The 15840-nt window shown below is 42.4% G+C and overlaps 2 protein-coding genes across 2 annotated transcripts in view; both read left to right on the top strand.

Annotated features, from left to right (window-relative positions):
- Nucleotides 1-4: 4 nt before the first annotated feature.
- TPRG1L (tumor protein p63 regulated 1 like) lies at nucleotides 5-3019 on the top strand (the record flags this gene model as incomplete). Its single annotated transcript, XM_010722735.3, has 4 exons — nucleotides 5-144; nucleotides 440-616; nucleotides 884-1037; nucleotides 1755-3019. Coding segments are annotated over 4 exons (666 nt in total), but the record flags the coding sequence as incomplete, so codon positions are not given.
- An 11552-nt stretch (nucleotides 3020-14571) lies between these two features.
- Nucleotides 14572-15840, top strand: part of TP73 (tumor protein p73) — a 33074-nt gene continuing 31805 nt past the window's right edge. Inside the window, exon 1 of the mRNA XM_010722717.3 lies at nucleotides 14572-14743. Coding sequence (XP_010721019.1) covers nucleotides 14712-14743 — 32 coding nt within the window. The 5' untranslated portion in view covers nucleotides 14572-14711. The remainder of the gene's footprint in view (nucleotides 14744-15840) is intronic.

The following is a 15840-nucleotide window of genomic DNA, read 5'->3' as shown; positions in this document are numbered from 1 at the left end:
CGGCCGTTCGCCCCGCTCTCCTCTCACCTCTCGCTTTCTTCCCCCCCCGCAGCCCGGCACCATCGAGCAGGCGGTCAGCGAGATCCGCGCCGTCGTGATGCCCACGGAGGACGGCGACGTGGAGAGCGTGTGGCTGCTGACCGAGTGAGTACCGCGGGGCAGCCACGGCTGTAGCGGTGGAGAAAGGCACTGCTCTCTTCTGCGTGCTCAGATGCAGTTAATAATTTACGAGCAGTTATGTTTTCTACGTTGTGCCATTTCTGAGCCGGGATGTTCAACCTCTTCTCAGGCCTGGTGGTGGGAAGCGAAGGCTATGATGGAAAACAGAGCAGTGCTGAGATGCTGAGACTTGGCTCTGCTCTCCATGGCAGCCCTTCTATCAGACAAGCTGTTACATGTTTCCAGCCAGCTAAAGCTCCATTTTCTGTTTCCTCACCAGAATCGACCACTGGAACAACGAGAAGGAGCGCCTCGTGCTCATCACCGACCGGTCCCTTCTGATCTGCAAATACGACTTTGTGGGCCTGCAGTGCCAGCACGTCACCAGGATTGCGCTCAATGCCATCGATACCATCTCTGTAGGAGAGTTTGAGTTCCCACCTAAATCTCTGAACAAGTAAGTTGATGCAGTCCCAGTTTAGTCCCGTGGCTGTCAGTGCACACAGCCTGTGCTGGCAGCCTTTGCCCTGGGACAAACCACGAGAGCTCTTCCTATTGCTGCTGGCCGCCAGGTTTACAATTATTCAAACTCCATCAGATGATAAAGGAGCTTGCTGTCCTGCAACAACTACAAACCAGTGCCACAGCTACTGGCTTTAAGGAGGCCTTTTTCAGACCTCTGATGGAGGCCATCCCATATTAACCCCGCTGTCTTCAACACCAGGAGAGAAGGAGTTGGTATCCGCATCCAGTGGGACAAGAGGAGCCGTGCTTCCTTCATCAACAGATGGAACCCGTGGTCCACCAACGTCCCGTATGCCACCTTCACTGAGCACCCGATGGCAGATGCTGATGAGAAGGTTGCATCCCTCTGCCTGGTAAGGGAATCACCTCTGCTGGTCTGGAGTTCTACATGGCCTTTGCTGTTGCAGGCTGGGTACTGCTTACAGTGGGTAAATCGAACAGGAACACTTAAATCCAACACACAGCTGCATCTTCCTGTTCTCTGCATCGCAGCTTTGAAGGGCAGCTGAATCAGTTTTTGCCAGCTGGTTTACTCAGAAAGGAAGCTAAACCTTTCAGAAGTGCAGAGTCCTGTAAAAACCCAAAGAAAATGGATCTTGATGCCATTCCTGCTTTCATTTACCTGGCAGGCAAAGGGCTGGCTTCTGTCTGGCACTTCCACCAGCTAATTAAACACATAACATAGCTGCTAACACAAACCTTCACTTGGTAGCTCTCTTTTTTTTTCTTTCAGTGGTTGCTCTCCTCAGATTTACACTTTGTAATAGAACATTACAGCAGTTTAACTTCAGGACTAGCGTTAATGGCAGGAGAACAGCAGAAAAACAAGATGGCTACTGCTAGCTTGTTTACACATCTAGCCAATGCTTGCTTGTAAACAGTGCTATATGACATTAGTTATAATTATCAGAATGTAAAGCTTATTATGGAATGTGAGATTCACAGCAACGAGAGCTTCAATGTTGACCCTTTACACTTTTAGCAACTCCCCCTACGAAAGCAGAGGAATTTGTAAAACAAGGGGAAAACATCACAGTGATTTATTTATATATTTTTTTTAAATCTTTCAGTTGGAAAACTTTAAAACTCAGCTCATCCAGGCCGTGAAGAAAGCTCACAAGGAATGGCCACTGCCAGGAAGGGCCAACGGGGTCCTGGTGCTGGAGCGGCCTCTTCTGATTGAGACGTATGTGGGATTGATGTCCTTCATCAACAACGAGGCCAAGCTTGGCTACTCCATGACAAGAGGCAAAATTGGGTTTTAAAATGCATAGCATTTGGTCTTTTTAAAGGGAAAGTGATTTTATGTTAGGCTCCTGGGGAGAACACCCTGCCTGGCAGAATATTTGGAAAGCAAAGCAGATTACAGGAAGGAAAGGGGGTGGGTGCAGAACCAGCAGTTCACAGGAGGCCCTGGTTGTTATGGAGAGGAGAATGCACGATGCAGAGTGAGCTGAAGCAGACACACAGTGGTGTCATGCCTGTATTTAGTAGCTAACTAACAGCCCTCACACAGGGCCAGCAAGCAGTGCTGTTCTCTCTTCCATTTCTAACTGCACATTCTTCCCTGTTAATCTGTGCCATCAGCATCTGCTGCAAACAGTGTCCAAGATACTGTGCCATATGAGTTGTACCCCTAAATCATGGCGTGCTGGGGATTGATCTGTATTGCTTTAAGAGGTTTCAGTGATCTTAGCATATTGGTGACTGACACAGCTTTCGGGACTCATAACAGGAATTCTTTAGCAAAAGAGCCAGCAAATCTTGTTACAGCTGTACTGCTACATGTGCTCAGAAGCAGGGAACGTGAACTATTTCTTTGTCAGCAGGCACATGGCTGATATGTATTATTAGCTTTTTGTAAAAGTAGCTCCTTCTCTCAACTGAATCTGACTTACCATTTCGTACCATCTCTTGCTGTAGCCACAAAGACTGTCTGAGGGTATTGCCAAAAGCATTGCAAACATTTGCCTTCAGAGCTGTTACTTGTAGAACAGTTTTCTAAGAGTAACCTTACTTTGATCACATTTATATTCATAGCAATTTTCTTAAATCCACTCTTTGGCACAGCAGCAGCACAGGACTTCCTAACAGAGACAGACAGAACTTTAAGCACTGTATGTCAATCTTAATTTATACATTCTTACATTTAACCTCATACAAGCCTCCAGTACTGAATTTCAGAAGCAGGGGAGAGATGCTATAACCACAAGTGCTCGCTCACGAGGTAACTGTAACAAGCTTTGTCATTGTCTGTGATCTTCTATAAACATGGTTTTATGGGAATATTTGTCTGCACAGCTGCCATGCTGAATAAATACTGTGCTGCAGTAGCTTTTTCTTTTTTTGAGCTTGATTTGTGTTTCTGAAACTCACACAAAGCTGAAATAACAGTGGGATGCAGTGAGTTGCATGCACCTCTCAGTGCATTCTCTAAGGTATCTGCTTCACTGTTACCTTTCAGTAAAGTTAAGTGTCCCCAACTTACTCTTCATTCATTTTGCAAAGAAATTAGTGGCATTTCAGTTAGAATCATATTAAGTTTGTAATTATCAAAATATTTATTGGAAATTATCAAACTTAAATAATATCTATACATTATGTACATTCAGCTACAATGTTAGAAAAAAACACTCCATAGTTCACAGAATTAGCAAGAAAGTTCAATTACATCAAAACCAAAGTCATCTTAAAATCCAGACTTTGTGTTCCACACTTTAGATGCAACATCATTCAGAAGCACTCACAGCACCTTACGGATTGGAGTTTGATTTTGCTCCTTCAAATAAATAATTTATAAATAGAAACACTTCAGATTGGAGTTTGACCCCTTTCCTCATTCTTCCTCAGATCTGTGGGCATTTCAATGCAACTGAGAGTTATTTCACTTCTTCTCTTTCTAAGTAACACACACAAAAGTTATCCTTACTCAGGAGTGCCATGGAATCTCCACTAGGATGCCAGCAGAGAGAAACAATCTGGAAGTCACCTGCAGAAACAGCAAGAAATATCTCCTTATTCCAGTCATTTTCTCCTAGGTAAGCCACATGCACTGCAAAAAAAAAACAAAACAAAAACAAAAAATATCCCTCCCACCTTAGAAGCTTTAAAACAGGGAGTCTGATTTTGTTACTGTGCAGTAGAGACAAGTGCAAATAATCTGCAGTCTTTTTCTGAAAGATTGAAAGACCTGTTTCCAAGAAACTGTAAGCCAAAGCTAAACCTTTACTTAATTTGGCCCAAGCATTTTACAAGTGGAAATAAAAAGCTCGTGATGGCTTGCAGAGGGCACTGTACCTTCTTTACCTTCTGTTGGAACTTGTACTGAGACACATCCAGCTGGGGACCATAGGTAGACTTTGCTATTTCCTGTACACAGAGCAAGTCGAGGTTGCCGTGGATCCCACTGGAAGGACTGGATGGCACACAGCTGCTCTAACACCACAGACAGTTTCAGTTTTTGTATGTCCCAGATCCACACAGCATTAGGAATGTTATCTGACAGAAAGAAAAAGAAATCATTTGAATACCTGAAGGAAGAAAACAGGCCTCACCACCTCTTTAGAAGTACTCAGTTTGTCTTCCAGCCTCCAGTGGTTTTTACTGAACTATGCACAGTCATGCTGCTGTTAATGGGCTCTGCCTCTGAACCACAGCTTTTGCATCCTGACATAAACAGCCCCCAGGCCTGCCAAAGGGAAAACCTGAGTGTTAATCCTGTGATCATCTGTGTTAATCAGAAGCCCCACTACAACAGGCTGTGAAGAACTCTGCCTTCCAAGAGACACAATGAAAACGGAGCAGGAAGGAATTGTGCACTTCCTTTTCCAATCATATACATGTGAAGTATGAAGAGCAGGTTATTGTTATTAAATATAAAGCCAAAACCAGGGTAAAGCACATATAACAAAAAGGTTTCTCCTTTTACAGAGGACTGTAGGAACTTACCATTTTTGGTTGCCAGGAAACAGTTATCAGGACTGAATGCCAACATCCCAATCCCCATTTTGGGATTAGCCCTGTCAGCAACTGGTTTGATGTACTGGAAAGAGGCTGGCACCTGGGAAATGTCATCTGGAATTGGAAAGAAAAGTCCATTCAGGCTTGCTTAGTAGGATACAAAACATTAAATTCCAGCTGCTAAAAACAACAGGACAGTGATTTACTCTCCTGCAGGGATGCCCCAATTAGAAACCAACAGTGCTGTTTTTTATTTTAACATATTACATCTTTCTATGAACAGCTTCCTATTCTTACTCTCCTACAAAAACCAAAAAGGACTGTTCATTCCACATCTGAGATTAAACTATGAAAAATAGGTAAGATAAGTTTTCCACCGTCTTTTAACTTTTATTCCAAACAAATACCAATGCAAGGCAAAGGTGAATGACTGCCATAGTACCACAAAGAGACAGTAAAAACAGTAGGAAAATACTAATCATGCATTGTCTTCCATTAGTTTAGTATTTTAGTATTCTAAAACAAACAGCAAGACTAACACCTCCTGATGTTCTTTCATAAACCACTGGAACTGCCACATGCTGTAAGATTCTTAATTGCTAACCAGGTGCTGCAGTTAAAGCAACTCCAAGGCATGAGACAATATTGCATAGGTTTCTGCAAGTCAGAAAAAAAAAAAAAACACAGTGTTCAGATAGTTTTTCTAAGCCAGCTGAAGACTGAGATCTGTATTTCTATACTGCTATTTCTCCTGTGCAATATTTCTCCAAGCAATTACAGTTCTCTTGCACAACACCCCACTGATCTTTAGTGGGCCTTCAGAGTGCAGACAGCATCCTCTCCATCCTGGAGCTCTCCAGTTAACTCAGGAGATGAGCAGAGCACCCAGAGGATCCATTCCAACATCAGCATTTACATAACATTTATTTATAGAATGATTTCAGATGGCAAGCTCAAGTGTCTTACTTTACTAAACCTTGGCTTACATTTACTTTGTGTGCTGAAGACAGAACTAGCCAATGCTCTTGTCGGAGGGAAAGAAAATCTCTCTGTTTCAACAGATGGGGATTTCTCCACTTCTTTATACACAATCTACAAAGAAACAAGTGACAGTTCTAAGAAGGGCCTAGGAGAGTTTGAACTTGGGCTATTAATCAATCATTCACATCCCACTAAGTGTTGTGCACCATATTTCCAGGTGTAAGACATCTCAGCACGCCCAGCTCATCAGTGAAAGAGAGGGGCTTCAAGTAGGCAAATACTGAATCCTGCATTCTGAATTATTTGCTTATTGGAACCACGACCAAGAAAACTCTTCTGACAGATAAATGCATCTTGAAGTCATGAAGCATGAGTCAACCTCATTTAATATTCCTGAAACCTACATCTGTCAGGGCAATAAATGATCTTCATTATAATGGAAACATAGAATCATTTGTTTAACAATGAATCTTTATTCTTAATACTACCATAAATACAAACCATAAAAACAAAGTGCGACACTGAAGAAGCAAAAATATTTTAACAGCATGCCTATAACTTCTTATCCCCTAACAGGATAAAAAATGCCAACTGGAATTCTTGTCTGTGTAGAAGAGAGTAGCAGAGTTACTTCCATTTGTCTTCCATGACATGTCCTGTGCTTCACAGGAAAAGAAAAGGTCATTTTTAAATTATGAGAAGTTCTGCTGAGGTGTCATCAGTGGATCATGATCCAAATCCTCAAATCTCTAAGGCAGTCACCACCTACAGTAAGATACACTGGCATGTGGCAGCAGTCCTTGGAGAATCTACTAATGCTTATGCTGATAATCGTGTGTATCCCAGGAAGTTTGAAAGGATTCCTTTATTTTTTCCTTACAATTTCAAATATTCAAGAAGTGCCAAGCACTATTTAGAGCTTAGGAGGGGAAAAAAGGAAACCCCCAGGATGAAGTGGATTTACTAACGTCTTTGGAAACAAACAGCCACACCAACAAAGTGCTGATAATGATTCAGCAGTTTGGATCCATACTTACAGTCTTTGGGTTAGTAACAGTTGCTGGATGTTCAAACTCTGTGATCTTTTTCCACGTTACATGGTTCAAGATACGCACCTAATTCAAGAAGATATTGCAAGACAGAGTGGTTACAACACGATTCTGCAAGTGATTTAGATAGAAAAGAGAAAATAAACCTATTTCTTACCTTTTCGTCATAGCTGCCAATTGCCAAAAATTGACTGCTGGGACTCCAGGCAATGGATTTTATGCCTAACGACCATTCGTAAGCCTGATACGTGGACAGCAGCCTGCCATCAAGGGAGTACAGCAGTATTTTGTACTGAAACAAATTGATTATTTGGTTTGGTCCTATTGCCCGCAACTCCACAGCCATCAGAAGACACTTTGTACAAAAGATAACATTTACATATTCCTAACTAATTTTTTTGGGTCACTACTTAAGTTCTCATGCAAGATAAAGTAACATCGTCTTACAGAATAATTCTTTCCTCATTTACCTGAATAGCAGCTTCCACAATGTTTACAATCAAAGCTACAAATATATTTTTATATAAGTTAGATGTTAATAAGCTATTTCATTGCCATCAAGGACCCACATAAGTTTGGCATACTTATTAGGATGCCCATTACCTACATGGGTGTAATATTCTGAAATGTTTCCTTGGAGTTCAGCTTATCTTACATTTGTTTAGAAATAACACCACATTTTATTTTAGTTATTGCTTCATACATGGCAGCTGTAAAAAACAACTTAAATTCTAAAGTCATCTTGCTCCTCATACCTCAAGACATGTATCCCACACTGCCAGAACACAGCCATTGGGAGCCCACTCAATCCCAAACAGATCTTGTGTTTCAGTGTCAAAATGCTGCCCCCAAAAGAGAAAAACATCATTTGAAGCATAACACTAACAAATACTACACGTAATCCCCAGTTTCACCCTTCCAAATGCTACCACAAATATAACAATCTTTCATATGCCAGCCTAGAACGCATGGCTTACTGTCACCAGAGAGAATAATTTAGTTTATATGAGGAGTTTTTGTTGGTTGTTTCTTCACAGCTTCCTCAACAGAATCCCTCTGCTATGGAAGCATGCTGCAGGCCAGCAAAGGAGCCAGATGCTGGCTAGAAAATACACTGGCAAGTCTAAAACCAGAGTAGCCAAGTGATGGTGTTTAAAGTAGTGTGCAGCAGATGCTTGTAACCTACTCAGAAGCAGGGGAAGGCAGAGACACTTCTCACCCTCAGCAGCTGCCAGTTACTGCACACAAAGAGGCTGACAAAGTCCTTGCAGTCACGTCTTTCTGCTACTGCCATATAGCGGCCATCCTTGGTGAAAGCTATTCCTGCCAGTGGGACAGAGAGCTAAGTCAGAAAACAAGGCAGAACAACTGATGAGTGGTCAAAAAAAGCAGATGAAACAGTTAATTTTGTTTAGCTGTGCAGCTACTGGTGTCCCATCAACTTCCAAGTGTCAGTTCCCATCCCCTCTCTTATTTTCTATGTTGCAATTGTCTCACACGAGGTATTCTTGTATACAAACTTCAGGCAGCAAATTGCTAACTGGAGCAATTTCTGAGGAAATTCTGACAGGAGCCACCCTCTTTTCAAGTGACAGATAATGAGGAAAGGCACTTTAGATTTGTGCTTTTCATCACCAACACATTCAGCTTAATCCAACACCTCACAGGACCCATCAGAGAGGGAGCACAACAGAAAGACATGTAGAACAGGCACAAAAACTGGTTACAGTTCTTCTGTGCAAGGGCTGAAAACTCAGATCCTAGGGCAGCAGTCACAGCACGTGGCACCCAGGTACTCATCACAGTGAAATGCATCTGTGTTCAATCCCATACCTGTGGGAAATTGATGACACTTACCCTGCTGACAAGCTTTGGGATACTTGATGTAAGATACAGATTTTGTACACAAGGACCACACAGTTATCCGCAGCTGTTGAGAAAGACAAGGAAGGATTTGTTTATTTTTGTAGATTAAAAAAGTTAGTACGTACCCCCCCAACCCCAAAACCTAGTTCAACAATGCAAAGTAGATTCAACGTATGGTTTAATTAAGTCTTGCAGATATTCTGCATAGCACAAAGCTGTAAGAAAATCTGGAAGGAAATCTCTCTGCACTCTCTTCAGTGAGCAAGGATACTTATTTGTAATTAATCTTACAAACACACTGAATGCTCCCAAGAGGTACAGGTGCAGAACACCAAGATGGACAACAGCACTTCACTGAGACTGAAGATAGAGATGTACTCGGTGTGTAGCTGGGTTCATGCTCATAACATGTTGCCAATACACTTTTCAGCTGGAAAAATAATTTCATCACAAAACATGGGAAAGATGAGAAGTTACTGCAACTCAAGAACGCTGTATCTTAAGCTACTAAGAAAAAAACTAGATTTGTTTATTAACTTCTAACCACGTGCTCAGCTGTGATGCCGATTTGCACTTCATTCTTCCCTCCTCAGCCACCCACAAGAAGGCAACGCTACAGAACTACTGAGAGAATTAGAAGACAAGACAAAAGCAAGGCATTAAACGCCATATCTGCGGTATTTCTGGAGCCTCGTGCACCCACAGAACATGAAAACTGCAAAGAAGGCAGTCAGCTGCAAAACAAGCCCCTTCACAGCTCGTCAAGGTCACAGCCTGCATTCTGGAAGCTCTGTGTTGCCATCTGCAGATTATTCAATTAAAACAAATACTTACTCTCCCTTAGCAACGGCAGCCACACCAGACATATGTGCATTAATCAGTATGTCATGTGAACCTTTGCATTTATATCTGGAGCAAGGAATGTTTCCAGGGTCTGTTTTTCATCCCATGTTTTCCTGTATTTTTATTGCACCAAGGTAAGAGATTCTAGATAAGACACAGGTTAAACTATTTTTGCAATTAAGATCCATGGGCATAAAACCATCTTTCCCAAGTCTACTGAACAACAACATCACTTCTGATTCACTACATAAGTATAACTTTAGCACCATCTACCATTCAATCACCCACCTGCATCCAACTCAGATCAATTAGCAGTGGTACAAAAAAGTTTCTGCTGCTTTTTCCTCTTGTGTTTGTCCTCAATACACATTTTCCCTTCTCTGAAGCAATTAGTACAATTCAATGGTGAGAAATGACTCCAAGGAAGCATCCTGTGTGTTTGTTCTTACCCGATAACACTGGAGCCTGTGCACTGCAGCAGACCTTAGAGGCTTTCTTACTGCTGACATGAATCATGCTTTGATATTGTGTTTAAACCAAGCTACAGATTCCTAACGCTGCCTCTCTCCAGAAACGTGAAGAACAAAAGCAAAAGAGCATCATTAGCTTGGTTTTTTTTTTTTACTAATTTTTAATATATATTTAAGAAACTTATGAGACTTGAAAAAACCACACACAAAACTGTTTTAAAATGTAACAGGAAAGAGCAACAACCATATCAGATTCCAGTCTTCTTATGTCCAAAGTTTTAAAAAGCACAATTGGACTATTGTTTAATGCAGCCTTTATTATCTCTTCCTTTATTTAACAGCTATGAAATTACAGCTAGACATCTATAGTGCCACCTTAAATTTAAGGGATCCCAGTGGAATCTGCAAGATGAACACCATTAATCAAGTTTTATCACTGCAACTGCTCACTTCCGGACATACAAAATACAGCATTGTTAGTCTGCTCTTCATGCAAGATTTACTTTAAAAATACCAACACAATGCCTACTCACATTCTTCTATAGCAACTGCAATAGTGATATGCTGCTTGCTCCTATTAATTGCAGTGTTAAATGCACTTGCTGCTGTTCCTCCCTTGACCAAAACAAGCAGCACACACAACACACATTCTACAGCCACTTAATACAAGCTTAGCAGCTGCAAGCTTTGAATGCTGAGGTCTGGATTGTCATTTTTCCTGACAAAGGCATCCAAGTTCACACTTGTGTTACCACTTGGCTCCAGTCAACTCACCTGGCCTGCTGCGTGCCACATGCACTGCTACTCCAGACCACATAGGCTGGCTCCAAGGCTTGGAAAAGGCAAAGCCTTACTGCTGGAGCACATAGGGAGAGGGGAATCTCTCAGTGAGAAGCAGCACGGGGCATGCAGGGCTCCTGCTGTTACCTCTGCCTTGCCTGAGACTCAATTAAGTTGGAGAACACGTGGAAGTTCTGCTATAACTTCATCACAACCTCCTGTCCAAGTCACACAACACAACCTAAAAAGTCTGGGACTGGTATTAGAAACGTATGAAAGAAAAGTGTTTTGATCTCCGAAATTAGGATTCTTTTCAGTTGTTCTATTTGTCTACAGTAAAAAAGTTTAGAGAAACTGGCAAGTTATAGTGGGTACTTCATCTATGGCTCTCATACCTACCTTACACAGGCTAACAATGCTTCCAATTAAACACGAGGAAAAAGGGAGACCCTTCACCTTCTCAGATGGAACTGAGAAGTTATTCCACAATCCTACCCAAGCTGCCAGTGAAACCTGGCCTAAGGAGGATTATTTCACAGCTGGCAGAGACAATTGAGAGACAGAACCAAAATGCAGAGGATGAAAAAAGAAAGAAAGCACAGTAAAGCACAAGTTCCTCCCCCACAAACTCTGAAAAAAAGTAAATAGGAACAACAGCTTTCACAGCAGAACAGCTTGTGGTCAGCTCAGAGCACGGCAGGCATTTCTTACTGCCCATTTTGAGGGTACTTTCTCTTTCCTTACCATAAGTTCCTAGATTAACTGGAGTTGTCAAACCTAAATCCTAACAATAATGGTGTCTGAGAAGTTTTCAGCTGTTGTTTTGCAGTGGAAAAAAAACCAAACCAAAAGCAGAAGCATTTTTAAAATAGCCTAAAAACAGCTGAGAAAAAAAAAAAAGCATTTAGATGGTAACGTGATAAACAGTCTGCAGTGCTGGGTTCAGGACCACGTCCAATGTTGACAGCTACAGGCAGGTGTAAGACTGGTGATTTTCAATAGATAAAAACACACTTTTAAACAACCTTGCATCTCAAATGACTGTCAACTTTTGTCCCAGACTTGACTGGGTCACAAAGCCTCCTTACATAGCACTGTCTGTCAGCACCGGATTTCAGAAGATTATTCAGAGCGCATTCCTCGACAGAAAGCATTTTTCAACCAATGCAGCCATTTACAGTTACTAAGGATTAGCTCCAATATACACAGAAACACATTTTTTTCTCCCACTGTAGCTCTAAGGAAGCTTCTTAGTGCTTCAGTACTGAAGTGGAACTTGAGAAACTACAATTTGAAATGAAATTTCAAAGAACAGCTCTTAAGAGAAACGCTCCAGAACAATGCTGATCATCTCCAGGCACCTACCACAAAACTTCCAGGCCTGGAATAAGTTCCATTTGTTTTCCCTGTATCTTTCACCTGCAGCTCTTGTTTAAACTCTACATGTCTGTCATCCCAAACTTTGTGTGGGAAAGAGGAACGATACCTGGGATGACATCTTCCTCAGGATAAATGGACACCTCCAGCAAGCAGCCTGCTGTGCTAGATACACTGCAGAGTGTTTTCAGCAGAGGAAGCACCTGCTACAAAATACAGTAGCAAACAACAGCTATGGGACAAACTGCTTTCCAAGGCACTGCACAAATCAATAGCACTGACATCATACCCTAACTTTTTCAGATTCCAGTCTTCTGTGAGGGAAAGAAGGGAGCCTGTGTATGCTTCTGGTCATCAGAGCACACCACTCAGCTGCCTTATGTGCCATACTGTTTACTGGGGTGTTTGTGTAAAGATTTAGATGACTATCTGTACCATTCTACATTACTGCACCCTGTGTAATGATTGTAAGACTCAGGAGACAGTGATACAGAACTGTCTGCAGCAAGATGACCACATCTGCATATTTACACTAACATTAAAAATTAAATACCCTGGGAGCATCACCGCTCATCTCCAAAGACAACTGAGTCAAAATGGATTTCAGAACGTGTCAGACTTCTCATGCACTCCTCTTCAATTAGAAACTGCACAGTGGTCGCATTAAAAAGAGAAAACATAACATTCACAATAGGTGTTAAATAAAAATGTAAAGATGTTACTGCAAAAAATCTGACTGCAAGTTAGCCAATGAATACGTTCCCTGTTGCACTAATAAGTATGGATTGCTAGAAATAAGTTAGTATAACCATATGCTTAAAGAAGTCTCTAGTAGAAATGACTTTAATTTGCAAGCTTACAATGGAGCTCATATGTTAACTTGAAGAATTACAAGTATGAGTAATTAGTTGGTGATGTTTGAAAATGTCAAGCTACCAAAGCCAAACTGCACTGCTTGACAGGGAACCAAAAGCCCCCCCAGGCAATCCCTGAAGTTCATAGCACACATAATACACCAATATTAAGTATCTTGACAGTTTCTGTCCCGAGCACTGCTAACGCCTGTTCCACCAGACCATGGATTTACATGCTATAGAGTAAACACAACTCAGACACCAGTGTTACCCAGGCAGCTGTCTGACAAAGCTAATTTAGCAACCTGTTTACAGCTGGAAAGAAAACTTATCCCAACACAGATGCCAACTTGGCAAAGGCTTAATGAAATCCTTTAAGGTCAAACCAAGTTCTGTTGGGAGGTAATAAATACTTGCTGGTCCACCCCCACATGAATGTGCCATAAGAAACTCATTTGTAGCACATAACACCAGCCTTCAGTTTGGGTTACAGGGACAACAACACTCCTGCCTGACTGTCAGGCATGTCTTCAATGACTCAGAGTTGTAGCTCTGGACTCACGTTTATTTTAATCGCTATCAAAGTGATTGCTGCTGGAGAAACTCAGGTTTCAATTAATCACTCCACAAAATCCACAATCTAAAAAGTTGAGGGGAAGTGGAAGGAGACTGTTTGACAAGCAGAAAATCCCCACCTCAGCCAGCACTGAAAATCCTTGCCAGGGAATCCCACCCTGTATACATTTCCTCACAGGTTCCCTTGAGAGCATCAGTATTTTCATTACCTCCAGTATGCACACAGATAAGAAGCCCCAAACCTGTATCCCACTGATTGATATTTGGATGGAAAAAAGGGACATCTTGCAGTGTAACACCCAAACTCAGGGCAACAATGCATCATTTAAAATCCAACTAGTTCTGAACAAGTCAGATATATTAAACAGAAAAATTTCTCACATGTGGTTCCCAGCTATCTTCTGGCCATTCATTGTACTGAATTGCATCAATCATCAGCTAAAAAGGTGGAGAGTCAGACTTCCACATGCCTTCCAACATGTCCTCAGTGCACAGCATACACAGACTGATCTGGGCTCTACACTTTACTGCAGATTCCAGAACACAGCTCAAGTGCTTACATATGTGAAATTTGAATTAAAACAGGTGCTTCTACCAGCAGCCATCTGACTATTATATGTAACATCAAGCACTTCTGTAAGCATTTCCCAATTAATCTAAGACTATGTTTTTTTTAGTTCAAAAGCCATTCTTGGATGTTTGTAGATTTCCCTGAACTACCAACACATTTGGTTACCAAAACTGCTTTCATAAATGAAAGTTATTCCTACAGGTAAGCACACAATTTTATCTAAGTTAAGAGTCCGTTTTCTATCTTATCAAAACTCCAGAAAATAAAGTGTTAACACAGTAACATCTGAACTGGAACTAACGTAGGTTACATCTGGGAATGCAGGAAAACTGTTCTTTACCACCACTACAGCTTTAAGAACTTCAGGTTATTTTAAGAGGCAAAGGGCAGACAGTAACATCTGATACCACGGAGAGTAACCATGACTTCACACTTACATGAAACTCCGTTGTATTGAGAATGTGACGACCATCCGGACTCCAGCATGAAGCCACCAATCCTGCTGACCCTTCATCTATCTTACAGTGCCAGTCTGGCTGCTCCAAGGACCAGACCTACATCAGGAAGGAAGGAAAACAAGCAGGCAGCACACCAAATAAACAGCTCATCAAAACCTCTTCTTGCAAGAATACGCTTCAGCTGAGAAAAAGTTCCTGCATCACCGACCAGAGAGGGCAAGAAACCTCTGAAAGCCGTGGCCATGAAGGACTGGCGTTGGATTCCGCTACAAAAGTAAGCCTCACAGCTCTGTATGTTAATACAAATTGTAAAATAAGCAAAAATATTTGACAAATACTCTGAATATATCCAGCAATTGAAAAAAAACATACTTTAGACCATTTGGCAAGTTTGCATGTATTTGTTTGAAATAAGAAAATTCTAAGATCCTTTCTAGCTTTGGTTTAAATTAGTTTACTACATATTTTCATTTTAAGTTTGTTTTGAAACTAAGAGGTAGGTCACAGCTTTATAAGTCATAGCGTGCTGCACTACATTTTATCTATGACATTTTCCATTACTTTAGCAAAAGCATTGAACTGGTGACTGCTGCTCACACTCACAGCACACACAAGTCTACGACAAGACTCTGTCTGGGTCCTTACCTGAACAATCCCTCGCTTGTACATGGCACACAATATGAAAAGAGAATCAGACGACCATTCTATGTACTGAATCTGGTCCAGGCAAGTGTACAGCTGAAGGATCTGGAGGGTGTTCACATCCCGAATGATCAGCCGGTACTGCACACAGGAAGCCTGAGCACAAGCAGGAACACGGCTGGGTTGGTGCATCAGCCCCGGTCCTGAGAAGCTGCACCCCACAGCGCTGTACTGAGCGGCATTCACCCTTAGAAAGGCTTCACGCGAGCTGTGCTCTGACACAAGCAGTGGTTTAAGCCAGCAGGGGGGCCTATAGTCATTTAAAACCCGAGCTCATTAGTTCTATGGCTGCTTGCTAGGCACGACTAACCCTACTCCTCCAAATCACGCTTCCTCGTCCCGTCGGAACGCCACTAACCCTTTAAGTGCCGGTAACTGAGTGCTGTGCTGACCGCAGCCCGCGCCGTTACAACCGACCGGACGGACCGACCGACCCGCTCGGCTCCCTGTAGGCCCGTGGCCGTGCGGCACAGCCGCTCTCCTCGTTTACCTCCACGGGAACGGCACCGCGCCGCCCGGAGCCCGCCCCAACGGGAGGAACCGAGGCCAATCCCGGCCGCCACCAGGCGGCCCGCGGGCGACCACCGCCCGGTAACGCCCGGCTCCACCTCAGGGCCCCGTCCCGCCCCTCAGCCCCGCTCTCACCAAGCACTTCCCGTCGGGGGAGAA

The sequence above is a fragment of the Meleagris gallopavo genome, chromosome 23 (genome assembly GCF_000146605.3).
Source record: "Meleagris gallopavo isolate NT-WF06-2002-E0010 breed Aviagen turkey brand Nicholas breeding stock chromosome 23, Turkey_5.1, whole genome shotgun sequence".
Lineage (NCBI taxonomy): Eukaryota > Metazoa > Chordata > Aves > Galliformes > Phasianidae > Meleagris > Meleagris gallopavo.
The sequence above is the reverse complement of the archived record's forward strand: the minus strand, read 5'-3'. Positions and strand labels throughout refer to the sequence as shown.